Source organism: Copadichromis virginalis, linkage group LG10 (genome assembly GCF_057382275.1).
Source record: "Copadichromis virginalis isolate Kocher_CV1m ecotype Utaka linkage group LG10, C_Virginalis_male_GT1.1, whole genome shotgun sequence".
Taxonomy (NCBI): domain Eukaryota; kingdom Metazoa; phylum Chordata; class Actinopteri; order Cichliformes; family Cichlidae; genus Copadichromis; species Copadichromis virginalis.
Window position 1 is genome coordinate 23,594,862 of NC_140627.1, and position 16,594 is coordinate 23,611,455.

General features: G+C 39.7%; 1 protein-coding gene across 1 annotated transcript in view; it reads left to right on the forward strand.

Annotated features, from left to right (window-relative positions):
• Nucleotides 1–16,594, forward strand: part of stk32a (serine/threonine kinase 32A) — a 65,585-nt gene that overhangs the window by 24,486 nt on the left and 24,505 nt on the right. The window contains exon 6 of the mRNA XM_085470736.1: nt 13,209–13,246. Within this exon, the coding sequence (XP_085326862.1) occupies nt 13,209–13,246 (38 nt within the window). The remainder of the gene's footprint in view (nt 1–13,208; nt 13,247–16,594) is intronic.

Genomic DNA, 16,594 nt, shown 5'->3' on the forward strand with positions numbered 1-16,594 from the left:
GATGAACCGTACATGGATAAAGAGCCAATGCATCTCTCAGGTCCCGTGTCAGATCTCTGCTGTGATATTTTACTGCTTTTTTCTTAAGATCTACCATAAATAGGCCTGGCAATTTGCCTTCCACTTGTTTTCTTACATTTTTTGAGGACAAACCGCACACACTGTTTATGATGCTAGCTCCTCGGGGATCACTTTGTTACAAAAATACAATGTGATCCCTGTAAAACGATGTTATCTTGGGCATTTTTCAAACTCAACTAAAGAAATGAGAAGAAATTATATGGGTTTTTTTTTACATCAGGCTACTAGAAATGAAGATACCATTTAAAATGAATTATTTGCTAAGATGTCCGCTATGTGTAAACACAACACTGGTTCATCCATTGAGTTTGGACCTTTTTTTATGCTTGAATGATTCATAGGTCAGTGTTAAGTAGCTTAACAAGCAACAACAAAAAAATCCCCTCGCTTTGAAAGACCTTCATAACTAGAGAACTATTGATCAAGAATTACAAGAAATTACAAGAAAGTCTGATTCCTTAGAAGCTGAATAATGACATTATATTGATAACTAGATAATGGGAGGTGGCTCGAGGCTTTTGCATAGTGTATGTAGGTTTTGGTGTGGTTTGAGATCAGGGTAAATGTCTTTTATGCAGTTATGTCCCAGTTATATTCTGGGTACCATAATAACGAGACAACAATGGCAACATCAGCAGACATATCTATGTAATTTTCAATAATGAGTCCTTGCACGGTATAGTTTGCTGCTATATGGAAACATGAACGGTCCCATGGGAACATTCAATCTTAGCAACAGTCTTTCAGCTCATCCTGTAAGGAGGGAAATTAGTTCAGTGTCATCAAGGGACAATAGAGCAACCTCTGAGCATGAAACACAAAGTGGAAATATGTTTAATGGAAAATAATATTACCTTAAAATAGACTTTGTAAGTTTGGTATTGCATATGCTATTACAGTACAGAGGTACAGGTGTTGAACAGGTTTTTAAACATGGAGCCATAAAACAGATTTGTACAATAAAATGAAGATGACACAGCTTATTCAAGTATGAGTGCTTTAAATTTCATTTGTCAGATATACCAATTCTACATTCTAGATGGTCAGATCTTGCACTACTACATCACATCCTTTAGACATTAAACTGAAGCGGGAACTGTACCCAACTACCTGATACCTTTTACTTCTACCTTTTACTCCTTTATTTTGTTTTTAGTTCAGTATCACATAAAGCAGTTAAGGGTATTTTTGCAGTTAAACAACAAAAACTCTCTACACACCTAGGCTTGTTGGAATATGTGTGTATCCATACTATGACTAGTTCAAAAGCACATATATAGTATATACATAGTGCTTAACGTGTTTATTAAGTCACCTGTCATAAAAACAAGCAAGCAAAAATATTTTTGAAATATGTCCAAAAAATTATTTAAAGCAAAACCTTACTCAATTTAAATTTTTATGCCATACTTTTTGCATTTTAATTAAAAAACTAAATAATGGGATTTACTAGTCTATAGGCTTTATGGGCCATTAATATTTCTCATTTTCTGGTTCTCCTATATCTTGTAAACCTAATTCTGCATTGCTTACTGTTTAACATAAATCTCTGTGGGAAGTCTGAATTATTTACATTAGACTGAGTCTCAATTATATGACATCTTCAGAGACTTGACAAATCCTTCCAAACAAGTGGAAAGATAAATGGCAAGAATGCGGTGGGGGACGTGTGTGTATTTGTTTGTCCGTGTGTGTGTGTGTGTGTGTGTTCTGTGGTTGTTTACCTCATCCCATCCTCTTTGACGTCAACAACAATTATCTGTGCATCCTCGGGTGCATTTCAGTGTTTCTTGGAATCCTCATAATGGAAAAACTTACATGTTGTCAACCAGTCTGTGCTCTTAACGAGTCAATATGTTGCAGTCAGGAAACAGACTGCCCATTAAAGTCGTTAAAGGATTAATCGTTTGGCTTTTTTAAAAATGCCTTTTAGGACTCCCCTGAGTTAAGGTTTTAAAGTGCATTTATTGGGGTTTTAGCCTTTATTGTGTTAGGATAGTGGAGAGAAGACAGGAAAGCCCACAAGGGAAAGCATGCAGGCCAGATTCAAACCAGGCCTCTGCTTTAACACTATGGGTCACCTACTCAACTCAGTAAGTTAAACCCGAGCTACATGCAAGTTTAGTAAATAGTTACTTGACATTCAAATGAGGCATTAAGTTCAAAGGTTCTTCAGATGCTCCTTTATTTTGAAAGGGTCCCCACATGAGGCAGAACCACATGTTTGATTTGACAGAGATTTGGGATCGGCACTAGGCTTACACTAGCTTGTGACCCCTTGAAGCTGGGTTTGTGTCTCATCTCAGTCTCAACTGGGGGACTTTTTGTGTGTTAACCACTACAGCGTGGAGCCACAGCTGTGCCAAAGTTGCTGAAAATTACAAGCAGTGCATGAAAACAAGCACTTATATGGTAGAACTTTAATAATATGCTATAGCACTGATTGCTGCTGCAGTGCATGCAATTATGGATTCTTTTATTAAAGTTGTCTTCATTTGCTATCTGCACTGCTTTTTTAATGTACTGAGAGATAGCAATGTGACGAACTCTGACTGAGTGAGACTGGTAGTGCAGTACATTCATCTTAAGCAACTGTAGTTGATGTTCTCTTTTCCATTTCCATCATCTTACAGCATCCGAATGTTGAAGCTTCACAAGGACACTGTTCACTTTTCTATTAAGCTTACTACAAAACTCTGTCTGTCACACCTAATCACATCTCCTCATTTCAAGGCAAAAGTCTAAATTGCATATACTTGCATCATCAGATAGGCGTGGAGCTTTTGATCAGATTGCCTAATGGCAGCCAGACTGATATAGAATGTGATGATTTATTAGCTAAGCTTGAGCCAGAACCCCACCAGGGTACCAGCTAGCTGCATTTTGAGTTTGCTGCTCACCACAATGGCAACGAGGTGCTGGACAGTGGCTTTGACAATGCGTGGTTTATTAAAGGATGAACAGGAGGGTTTGTATTCAGGCCAGCATGCGTTTGCTGCTATGCCAATTGGCCAGGATGGCAGCAGAGGTTCATGGACTCAGTTAAAGGGGTATATTTGAGTGATTTTTGGGCTGTAGTCAGTTGGTCACCACCACATTTTTTTTCATCAGCCACTTCAGTTGCCCATTGTGTCCTCATGATAGCTACAGTGCACTAGAGTGCTGGGGGGATTCTAATTGTTTTGGAGAAAGATCCAAACTACAATATTGGTACATTTCGTTTGACCAAGTCACTTTTTAACTTGCAATAAGATTAACATTTTATGACATGAAACATTTTTGCTCCTTCTAATCCGGGAGGAGCACCTTTCTTTCAGACAATCTGTGCAAGGGGAAGGAGCATCTCTCACTTGCTGTGCAGCACGCTGGAGGATTGTGCTTAGTGAAAATGGTGGAAACAACTAAATTTTCAAAAGTGTGGCTATACTTAAATATAATCAATGCTGACATTACAACAAGAAATCTGCACGTACATTACATCCTGCAATGCATGTATGGAAAAATTCATACAGGTATGTACCTTGGCTCCATCTGATGCTTTCATGGATATGCCTGGTAAAGCTGTAAGGACCATTAATATACAGATGATTTCTGTCATTCATATAGATAACTTTAAAGTTAACAATACAGTGCTCTAAGACTAATAATACAAAGTAACCAGTAATACAAAGTCTAATTGCTTTAATATAAACAATTTCTTATTAAAAGGCCTTGACAAATATTAAATTGGTCTTACATTGTTATTATGTTGTATTGTTTCCTGTGGGATAGACCTTTGTTCTTGTCCAAAAAGTATTTTAAAAAGCTTCAAACTAAACTAGAGATGCAATGATCAACCAGACAGGAATTGATATTGGCAGATTTTTAAGCATTCTTGGCCCTGACCCGCTGGTTAGCCTCATGTATAACCAGTTGCTAGCTGATCGCTTTCATGCATGCACAACATCCACACAGTACTGCCGTTAAGTAGACACAAACACACACACTTGTAGCCACATGCTATGTTGTTAGCGTGAAAGCTCTTCCCTCTGAGTTAAGATGAACACCACAAACGAGATTGTAAGAACAAACTTAATCAAATACTTAAATTGCTTTCATTCAGCTGAACACAAACATTTGAAAGAAGCCAACAAAGGTTAAGTGGCTAAAACTATCCAGAACTTAGAGTCAGCCACCAGCCAGCAGCCTCAGAAACAGCCTCAGTATGAGCATAAGCATAGGTAACTATCAGACCAAGTGACATGAAACATCTTCTGGACCTAAAAACTAAGTCAAAAGAGTCAAAAGATGCTGAAAAAACTGACAGATCCCATTGTTTGCTGTTGCCTCTGTGTGGAAACTAACCAGTCTATTTATTGACATTACTATTTCTTATTAAATGAACTGAAGCATACTGAGACCCAGCTGTTGCAGCAGCAACCCTATTTCAGCTAAAGAGGCTCTGCCTTTGCAAGCTCTGATCTCTTCCCCTCATCTCCTCTTTGAGCCTCTCTCTCACATGTATACACACATGCAGTACACTCTACCTTTCCCTCATAATCTCTTTCATTATTGCTGCCTTTTTTCACCTCTTGTGCCATTTCCTCTTCCAACTTCCTACTGTATTTCTTATCCATGCTCTACTCTTGTACATCCTCGTTCTTTGTTTCTTCTTGTGGATGGTCTCTTTCTTTCTCAGAGGGAGTGGCACAAACATAGCTGTGCTTCAAATAATTTATTTGCTCTTTCCGCCCTCTTCTCCTCAAGAGACCTTTTGCTAAGCTGCCGAAAGGGAATATGATCTTAATTCACCTATCTGCTTAAGTGAAGGTGAAAGGAAGTGGGTCTTCTTGTGCTCTAAAAAAAGGATAAAACATAGTAAATTGTATGCATGGTTGCAGACAAAGTCATTACTCTTACTCTCCATCAGCTGTTTGAGATGGGGAGCATTTGTCAGGTCTTCAAGTGAAGTATCCTTTATTCATGGAGCGTGTTAATGTTTTATTTCCCAGCAGATGAAGAAAAAGAAAAAAAAACAGGAGGGAGGGAAGAGAGGGAGAGGAAAATTATATGCTCATATTTCATAAATGGAGATTAAAGTGCCAGCTGGTACTAGCTTTCCTGATTTCCACCAAAAAAAAAAACCAACAACCCAAAAACAACAACAACAAAATAAAAAACGGTGAATTGAGCGTTATCTTTTTCGAAAATCTCCTTCAGCTCAGCCTCAGCTCACAGTAACAGATTAAAGGATGGGAGGAGGTTTGTGCTGTGAACACGATAGACTGTTTACAAGCAAGTCTGTTCCAAAAAGATCACTAATTGGCTGTTTGTGTATTTAATTCACAAGTGTTCTGTAGAATTAAAAAAAAAATAGAAGGAGGAAGGAGAAAGCAGCACATTCAGGAAATCTGAGGCAGACTGAGAGACAAGAAGAAGGTGATGAAAGACAAAGAAAAGAGGCAGAGAGAGAGAAAAAGATGACATTATTTTTCTTTTGCAACAATCTCTGAATGTTTCTGACTCTGTGAATTATTCATCACCAGTAATTGTGATGTGAGTTTTTAGCGCTGACTGGCTGCTTCTCGTGTCTGCTCGCCGCTCTCCCAGAGTCCGGGAACTCGTCATGGCCAACTTTGTTAACCGGGTAACAGTCGGCATTTATTGTTGAATAAAGAATGAACGTCTCTCTTCTCAACTGTTGGTGCACGCCAAATATTGTTTACACATGTGGATAAACTAGAGCACAGACACACACACACACGCACACCTGTCTCTTTCTCGCACTTGTCAGAGCTGCTTGCCGTTAACATGAAGACGAAAGGGTGGATGAGAGATGCAGCAGTTTGTTGGATTGGAGCAGTTAGTCTCTGTGGATCAAGTTGGGCTTTCAATTCACGTTCAAAGGCAGCGGCTGTCTGACTCGCTCTTCAGTTGCTGGTGGGCGTGGGTGCTGAGAACTGAGGGATTCTGACACTGTGTGAATCTGTGGTCGCGTGCATATTTCTGCACACAAACTGTGCATATCTGTGTTCATGTGTGTATTGCTTGTTGGGAGAGTGTGGGATGTAGCTGAGCTGAGGGCTTTCTGGGGCTTCCAGAGCTCCTCCACTCTCCTTTGTGACAGAGGGGGAGCGGCACGAGCTCATACAGCTCCCCGCTTTTATTCCAGAGGGGAGAAGCTACTAAAGCGGCCGAGCCATGAAAGAGCCTGTTATTAAACTGCCAGCAGAAAACTAGTACCGCCAATTTCACTGTAGAAGCTATGAATCGCTTTCTTTTTAACGTGGAAAACAGCAAGATTTAAAGGTTTCATAGCAACAAATTTTGCATTTTGTTCAAAGTTTAACAAAAAACTAAAAGGAAAAGTCATGATGCCAGGGCTGGGTGTGTAGTGATTTTAAGGTTTTGCCCCTTAAAATAGTGATTTTCATTATTTCACGTTAAATGGACTAACCGACTGTTAAATAATCAAGAAGATAATGGTCAAGTTAAATTGTAATAATGTATTTGCTATGTGGCTTTAAATGTTTGATTTGGCTTCATTCTTTAGATCTTCCTGCAAATTAACAATACAATAAATACAACAATGAAGTCATAGTCACAGGATGTGCGTGTGGGCTAATTTTAGACCGACTGCTTAGTGTTTTTGTCATCGCATGTGGCAGATTGTTTGCCACTTTTACCGCAACATGTCAGAACAAGTCTGGCTTTCTTCCCCTAAAATCCCCCCAGGAGCCCTTACTGCTTCACAGTTCACATGTAAGCAGGTGTGCTTCTGTCTTGTTGGTTTCGGCATGTGTATTATTACATGTGCTTTTTTAATGGTCTGACCTGTGTGTGGGTGTGAGTGTGCGCACAAGCCTCTGTTCTCAGGTGTGTTGGCCTGGTCGAGTATCAGCGTGGTGTCGTATGACCAGGTACAGGGCTCAGTTACTCCTATGCCTCTCATAGCATGCTGTAATGAGGCCATTAGATCCTGCTAATAGCTTGTAGGGTCAGTCAACTGAGAGAAAAGCTAAGGGGATCAGCTTTCCCTGGCCCTTCATCAAATTCCTCACTCAAAGGAGCCCAAAATTTTGGTCACTTTTTCTGTTTCACACTTTATCCCTTTAATCCTACTTGTTTAATTTGCTCTTTGTTCCTTTCTTACTTCATTTTCCCCTAGCTTCCTATATTTCTTCCTATTTCTTATTCATACCACACTCTCTCATTCGTCCTTTGCTTCATTTTCTCTGTTTATCCATACAGAATATCAATGATCTATGCATTCTGTGTTTTCTTAAATCGCCACTGTTCCTGCTGTTTCTCCAGATTTAATACTCTAGCTCTTTAATTGCATGCCTCATTTTTTTTTTTAGCTTTTATGACTTAAACACTCTTTTAGTGTGGCTATTAGACCTCAAACTATTTCTTCAAATTTAGCACTTTTATCCCCTATATTTAAATTTGTATACAGGACTTTAGATATAAACTTAATATCTCTGTGCAGAGCGTCACAGCTGTCAAACTATATGTAAACTGTCATGATACATGCTTTACTTTTTACTTTGGCTGAGAGAATTTATTTAAAAAACATCTTGTTCATATAAGCAACAATTCTGCAGTACTCCAGCAGTGACAAACAATGGCTGATGATTACAAGTTTTTATCTCACAGTTTAGTGGTTGTCAGTGCAAGAACGAAATATATTAGTTTTTTCCCCCCCTGCAATTTCCATTATAGAAAGGAAAGGAAACAACTATAGCTCTTTCATCCCTTTTGCTGTGGATTAAGGTGTAACTTAACCAAGCAGTCCAGTCGTCACACAGTCCTGGTGTGGCTAAGGCTAAAACAGACACATGTGTTTTTTAGCACTAATAGGTGCTGCATTGCAGTTATCCTGGCTAATGCACACCTGACAAACAGCTAGCTGAAATGACCGGGTGAGATGTCTCATGTCCTCTGCAATGAAATTGGATTTTAGGCCATAGTGACCAGATACCTCACATCCAGATCACTGGAAACAAAATAATGGGAATTATTTTTCAAAATCCCAAGAATACTCAATGGGCTTCCACTACTCCAACTGTGATTATGTGGTCATAAAAACAAGGTAAACGGCAGAGTAAACATTCTCTGATTTAGTGCTGAGTCAAGGAAAAATAAAACTGTGAATACTAACACTGCTTTTTCCCCTAGACAACATTAGTGCAGAGCCGTCTGACCTCCTTTTGATTATGTGTGATTGAATTTATGTCAGCTGCTGTGAAAGAAAACTAGCATTTAATTCATGGGTCTTTCAACTGAATGCAAATTAGAATTGGTCAATGGGTTTTTTAATCCCTAGGTTTATAAAAATATTGGCACTTCTTTTGCAAAAGCACTTTTATAAAGGGTTCAGCCCAACCAGTGTGTGGGACAATTCATTCTTTTGTTATATTTTAAACAAGAATATGTTATGTTATTAGCTTAGTTCCCTTTAGCTTGTCTAAAACTGTGACTTGAAGGTGAGTTGAAGAGTTTTAAGTAATCAGCAGAAATCCCTGTAATTGCAACTGTAGCTGGATGGATGGGTGGATTCTATGGATCATGTGAGTTTTTGAAAATACAATGGGAATATTTTCAAGTCAAAACTTGCTGTTTGCTTGCTCATTTATGTCGACTGCCAAAAGACAAAGTCATTCGTGGTCATCATGGTCATCACCTCTATCTCAGCAGCTCGGCTTTTACCATGCACCAACTCCTAATGAGACTTGCCGCTTTGCTTTATCTCTTAAGCCAGGTGTGTCGGCCCCTGCTGCTTCCTGTGGCATCACAATGACAGCTTGGACTTTAGCAGTAAAAGATGCTCCCTTGTTCTCACTTGCAGTGTGCTTTTTTAGCGGCGACACATGCCCCTCCTCTCCCCCTCAGTGCCAGCCTTTGAGGCAAATGTCAGCTAATTAAGGGTTACACGGTCGACCTTTCTTACCCCCGCCTGGGCCTGTGCCACTCGATCTGCCAGAGAGCCAAGTCTAATGCTACAGGTTCTCCTTGTCTCCAAGAGTGTTCAACACACACAGACACAAATGCACACAAAGCCACACAGAGAGCCCAGGTCAGTGTGGCCTTTGATATGCTAAGTCCTGCTGTGCTCCTATATGCAAAAGACATAATTAGATGAGACACTAGGGATGGGTATCGAAAACCGGTTCTTGTTGAGAACCGATTCCCACTGTTTCAATTCCTTGGAATTGTTTGCCATTTTTGCAAACGATTCCCTTATCGATTCCAGTTGCCCCGAATGACGTCACCACGTTGCGGAGCGTCATTTACCTGGCAGGAAACACGGCGCGTAAGCGGCTCAAACGCTCAAAAGTTTACGAGAACGGATGACAACAGGGCAACTTGCAATACTTGCATAGTAGATACTTAATTTAAGGGAGGAAACACTACGAATATGCAAAAGCATTTGTTCACAAAACACGTGATAACCTTAAATGAATGTCATGTTTTTAATTCCGCTCCGGACTCGTGAATCTCAACGCAGCAGCAGCGGTAACGTTTGCACGTCCTCTCCCGTTAATGCGGCAGGTAAATCATCAACTAACAGTGCATATTATGTTAGCGCGATCTGCCTTATTACAAAACCTGCCAGTCTGGCTCAGATGCTGGCAGTTCTCGCTGCAGTCTACCGGTAGCGTCTCCTTTCAGGCCAGGATAGACGAATGTCACCGAGCAGTGTCTAAGTTTGTGGTAAAAGGCTTGACCCATTTGCCACAGCAGATGCCCCCAATTTTAGGTAAGTGAATGTGTTTAATTGTAGGCAGGGACATTACTGGATATTCTTGTGTAATTGCTACAGAATAATTTATGTTATGCTTTGTTATTGCTACAGAAGAATATTTATTTTATTATTTTACATTTACAATTTTTTTTCCTGGGGACCCGGTGACACCCCATTGAAGAGCTGTAGTCTGGATCTCTTAAGATCTCACTGTTGGGTTTGTAAGGCCATGTTACTCCTAAATTTCTATCTTGTTCAAAGAGAAGATATAAAACAAAGTTCTAAGCTAATCGACCTTAGTGTTCTCCTTTTTTAAAAAGAATCGATAAGAGAATCGATAAAGAATCGAATCGTTAAACAGAATCGAAAATGGAATCGGAATCGTGAAAATCTTATCAATACCCATCCCTATGAGACACCCACTAAAAGTGAGGATGCGCAACCCAATATGTGTAAGGTATTATTCAAACACTGATAAAACTTCATTTAGCATGGACTACTACTATACTGTTTCTGTCTCACATTATGAAATAAACCCATAGCCTGATTACAGATCACATTTTTACATGAAAAACACTCAGGTCAATTGATTGTGTTATCATGATCCGATTTAATGCAAACACAATATGCTCCTCTTAGATGTCTTCATTCAGTAAAGTTGATGTCAGAACGAATGCTGCTAGATCATCAAGCAACAGTGGAACATTTGAGGAGGGCTCTGAATATTGAATATCATTGCTCCAGTTCAAAGCATTTTAGAGCAGTGGTGATATGTTCCAGAGACAAGAGAACAGAGTGAAGTTGAGAACACAATGTACCCTTCCAGTCTTTGAATCCAGTCTGCAGCCACACCGGCACATCAGTCTCACACAGGGAGGATGGTAATTAGCAGAATATGACACTGTGCGCCACTTTTAAGTTTGTGCTTTTGTGTGTGCCTGAAGAGTTTTAGGTTTCAGTGTGTTTGCTAGAAGGCACCAAGGTGAAAAGGTGAAATGCAAAGAAGTGTGTAAGCACATAGGATATTAGGAGTAGTCCCAGTGGAGCAGACAGAGTCATGGTATGGAAAAGACAGATGACGGTGTCAAATACAGATAAATGAAAACAAGGAAAACTGGAGAATAACGATGCTTTGAACTTTAAAAATGGCCAGGAGGGAAATCATTGGACACTGAACTGTTCTTTGAAGTTTCTGATTGTCATCAGGGATCTTGGTATTGTTGCAGATGCTTTTGTCACTATAACAGTTTGGGAATCAGCAGTCAGTGTTTCTCTGTTCAAATTAATTTTCACCCTGACAGTTAACTTCCTGTAGTTCTATGGATTCTTTTTTTTTTTAGTACACGTTACCGGTACTGAGTCCTCTTGTTTTCAATGAAGAGGAGAAAAGAACACACTATATTAAAAACATAAAACTAAAAATAGGAACAAAATCTCCTAGCAAAAATAATCTGTGTGATAAATGAATATTTTTTTCCAGTTAAAAAATAAAATAATAAGATAAATAAAATGTAACGAAATTGAAACTTTCACTGGAAGCAGATTCTTTCTTTCTTTTTATGTGCTTTATTTTATTTTTTGCTCATTAAATAATCTTTTAAATGCTTTGAATACCTCATAAGAGTAGAACAGGGCTATTTATATTTAAATTACAATTTAGATCTAATTCCACAAACATACATTGCTTCAGCAGGACAGTGAGGTGTTACTGTGGTGCTTCTTGATGATAAACATCCACCAGCCACTGTTGATTACACTTGTTAAGCTGCTTATTAACACAAATGTCTCATCGCTTGGCAGCAATTAAGTTTATCTGGGCATATAGAAATGTTTAAGACGACCTGCTGAGGTTCAAAGCGGGCTTCAGAATCGGGAAGAAAGGTGATTTAAGTGACTTTGAACACGGCATGTTTGTTTGTATTAGACAGGTTGGTGTTTTCCCACACAACCTTCTATAGTGTGTACAGAGAATATCTGAAAAAGAGAAAATATCCAGCGAGCCACAGTTCTCTGACTGAAAATGCCTTGTTGATTCCAGAAGTCAGAGGAGATTGGCTAGACTGCTTCAAGCTAACAGGAAGGCTCAAATAGCCACTTGTTAAACCAAGGTATGAAGAATCTGTGAGCACACAGGTCAAACCTTGTAGCAGTTGGACAAGAGCACACTGAGCGTCACTCCTGTCAACTAAGAAAATAATTCTGAGGCCACAGTTCACATAGGATCACCAGAATTGGACAATAGGTGATTGGAAAAACGGTGAGGAGTCTCGTGATCAGATCTCAGTTCAGTATGCCATCTTGGATGGGAGGTTTGCCTCATGGATGGCAAATTTGCAGCAACTCCATAGTCCAGTACTAATCAGCTATAAAGTGCCTAGTAAGTGCACGTTGGGTTAAAAAACATATAAAAAAAAATAAAAATAAAAATAAACGTGGTAGAAAATAGGAGAAAAACAAGGACATGGTGCGGAGAAGCTGTGACTTTTGAAAGGGTCTCGGCCCACACCTGCCACTCTTCTCAGGTTTCAGGTTTCTGCTCCCACAGTTTAACCTGACGCCCCCGTTCTCTCATAAATGGTTAAGATTCATTTGTGTTCATCACACAGCGAATGTAAGAGATCACCATTTTAAAGTTTCCTTATTAAATATTGTTTTTTGCTTAAGTGAAATGATTCAAAAGAACTGCATGCCAGTCAGCTGTACATTCACCTCCTTTTTTAAGCAGATATAAGGCCTTTTTAGGATAAAGAAGAGAAGAATTAAGTAATTAATATGAGTAATCTCAGCTCCTTGGCAGAGATGACAGTGCCACCTACAGAAACTCAAACGTCACCAGCAGCAAATAAGACATCAGAGTACCACCCACGCTGTTTTATTCACAGGTGAACTGCGGGAATTGCTATGCACACCAGAGCCTTGTGCGCTTATCACAGTGGATGACGCAACACACCAACGTTTCAGATTTCACAGATTACTACTTTAAAGAAGACGTTATCACACAATTCCCCTGATTGCACTAAAATGACAACAGCTTCAAAGTTATAGCCTTAGTTGGATAAAATGTTTAATGTGAATGTCAAAGCGTTCTTATAATTGTGATTTTGATGCATTTGAAACTTGTAAGCTTTCATTCTCCTGATTGGATCTCGAGCATCATAGTCATTTTCTAAGGTGTCTGTTCAACAAGTAATCAGTACTTTGATCCACTGTTTATTTAAGAAACACTGTTTTTTTTTTAAATCATTTTGTTTATTTTGGGGTTTGCAAATCCCAATCATGCTTCTTCTACAAATTGTGCTGCATATCTGCACAATCACTTTGTGATTTACAAACACAAATCTGATTCCGATTTGTGATATCCGAAGATTAATTTTACTGTATTCTCTGTGTCCCTTTTCAGAGACATCAAACCTGACAACATACTACTAGATGAACATGGTAAGATGCCCTGTTTCTTTATATTTTTTTATTAATTAATTAATTTCAGTGTCAGTGAATGAAATTTCCATCAAAAAGACTCACCGTTAAAAATTCAACACTTCAGCTGCATCTAACTAAGAATTTCACCCAACTTCTAACCTCTGGGTTGCACAATTGCACAGATCAAAGTAGCTGCAATGCACAGAGACAGCTTTCACATTTACTGACTAGATAGGTCTTGCAACACAAAGCAGCACAAAGCGGGAAAAGGCCTCTTACCAGAGAAGGCCTGCACAAGTGAAATCTTATGTTTTGTCCAAACTGTCAGTTTGAGTTGGCTGAAGCTGTGTGACATTTAAGCAAAGCTTTTTTTCTTTCTCTCTGAACCATGGGATGAAATAAAATGGAGCGATGTAACGGGGAGTGGAAAACAAGGTTATATTCATCATGTCTTCTCCATGTGCGAAAAGAGAAACTTAGAATTCTTGTGTGTGTGTCAGAAGGATGGAATTATCGATAGAGTTTCATAACGGGTTTTAGTGTCAGCTCTCGATTCAGTAAGTAGACGATGTTTTATTATTCTGTATTCTTCACTGTGAAGAAAAGAATGGGAATTGTTCTTATGTAAGAACGGCAAAAATAAGCTTGAATTCCAAATGTTGTTATACGAGGGAAGACTCAGTCATGACACTATGACACACAGTCGCTTAAAGTTCAGGGATTTAATCTAGAAGCATAAGTAGATAGCTGCGAAAGAGTCCGGAGACAACATTTCAAATGCAGCATCGTCCAGGTGGATGTTTTTGTGAGGTATATTCTTGACAAATGGGTTGCATAGTTGTGGATTGTGAGAACAGGTCCTACTAAAGGATATCGGGCTCTGGTGCCACCTTAGTGGATTTTTTCATCTTGGTCAGATAATTAACCTGCTGGAGGCCAGTTTGTTGGGCTCTGGTAGTGCTCCTCCTGTTCCTCGTACAAAAAAGCAGATTCTGATCCTGCTGCTGGGTTGATGGTAAATGGCCTGTATTTGTATAGCGCTTTACTAGTCCCTAAGGACCCCAAAGCACTTTACACATTCAGTCATCAACCCATTCACACACAGGTGATGGCAAGCTACCACAGCCGCCCTGGGGCACACTGACGGAGGCGAGGCTGCCGGACATTGGCGCCACCGGGCCCTCTGACTACCACCAGCAGGCAACGGGTGAAGTGTCTTGCCCAAGAACACAATGACCGAGACTGTCGGAGCCAAGACTCGAACCGGCAACCTTCCAATTACAAGACAAACTGCCAACTCTCGAGCCACGATCACACGATGGCCTTTTGTGGCCCTGTCCAGCTCTCTATGTTTGAAAGCACCCATCTTTATATCTTCACCACTTTTTAAACTGTCCTTAGAGACACAACAAACCTTCTTGTGAAGAATGTGATGGGTGTGCAATTTTGAAAGATTTGGACTATCTGTGCAACCTGAACGGGCTACAGGTACCACTCGTACACAAGTAAAAACATGGCATTATTAACAAAAAACGATCTTATTTATGCATTGATTATATTTTTATTATTATATCATATTTATTTGCACTTGTCTTTTAAGGTCATGCTAGTTTGTTTGTCATATTCCTGTTTTCTCTGTTTCACCGTGTTACAGGACTAATGCATCAATTGCTCTGCAGTAGGTTTTAAATCTAACTTAACAGGGACACGACTTTAAGGTGTTTTTGTTGGTTATCATTATAGCAAAGGCTGTCTAGCAGTGCACTGCTGATATTTAAATCAGTGCATAACTAATTCACTAACTAGACTGGAGAATTATTTCCTTTGTTTTAAAAAGCCGCCTCACATCAAAGTGTCCGTTTTGTTCATATACTGCAGTGTAGTGCACACATGCACAGACACACACCCCTAAACTCCTTAGATATCAGAGGGCATGGGGCAGCTGCTCAAGAGAGCCAAGGGGATATGTGGGATGGCAGCCCTGCTGTCACAACAGGCAGACAAAGAAAGACAGACAGAGAAAGAGCGTGAGGCGAGGATACGACACAAAGGAGGAAAGTGATGAACACACATTTCTGAAAAGATTTATCAAAGGAGAAAAAATGCAACAGACAGACAGAGATGCATAAGGAAAGAACAGAGATAAAAGCGAAAAGCAGAGAGAAAGAGCATTTGAGGGAGGGGGGGGAGGCAGCATTGACAGCTCCTGCCTAATTTCCACAGGACAACAGACGTTCACTTGTGGTTCCTGCCTGTATGTGTGTGTGTCCTTTAAAACTCACTAAGCACTTCTCTCCTCGTCATGCATTCTGCCCACACTCTTGTTTTTTTTCCCTGCATAGACCTTTAGTTTACCTCTTCACTGAAGTCTAAAACAGCATGAGGTGTCAGAGGGGGGTAGCAAGCTGTTTGCTTCTGCATTTTGAAAGCTGGAATTGACCTGTGCTCCTGTATCCCTCTGGGAGCTGCTTCATATAGAGAAAAACAATTTACTCGTGCACATGTGACGTTGCTTTGTTAAACAGCATAGCGCTTAGGATGCTGAGTGAAGCTCCAGGAGGGCCAGGTCTATTTTATCCTCTGTGAGATTATATGTACCTTTCCTACGAAAACGAACACACAGCACATTAAAAGAATATTGTGATTGAAACCACGGGTCTCTTCTCCACGACTTAACAAACACTGATAATTGCATCTGCATACGTATGGCACGTCAGCTCACATCTGACTCATAAAAGGTAGCATGCGATCGTTCTGTTTTAGAGAAAGCAGGGAGCTTTCAAGCTAACACACACCTGCAAGCTAAAATAGTAATGACTTCCATGTGTGTGTCAACTAGCAATTTTCACAGCATGAAAAACTATCACTTGAAATTGAAATTGGTTCTGGAATACTGGCTTTTACCTTAATGAGGAACATTAATGATTAGTATGCTTGAGGTTACTTTAACAGTCTCTACATGTGTTGAGTGAAGGCAAAGCATGTCTTCATTAAAACAATTAGATATGCTTTATTTTTTCATTATTTCACCATTATGATTTGACAGCTCAAGTGCTTCTTGTTCATTGTGGTATTATGTGGCATAAATCAGATTGCACAACAGCGTTTCGGCACACGGGGATTTGAAAGGTGGAAAAGGTGGCACCTGATTGCAGAGTTTACACACACTGCGGTGAGACAACCCGACACCAATGTCACAAACAAAGATTATTACACTAGCGAGATACTGACTGAGAAAAGCTTATTTCAGCAGACTTCAATCCATGGTCTTTGTTTTGGCATTACCTCAACAACAGCTCACAGATCAAAAAGATTATGAATATTAACACATTAATTCCAAATATTTCTGATGCAGAACAAAATCCT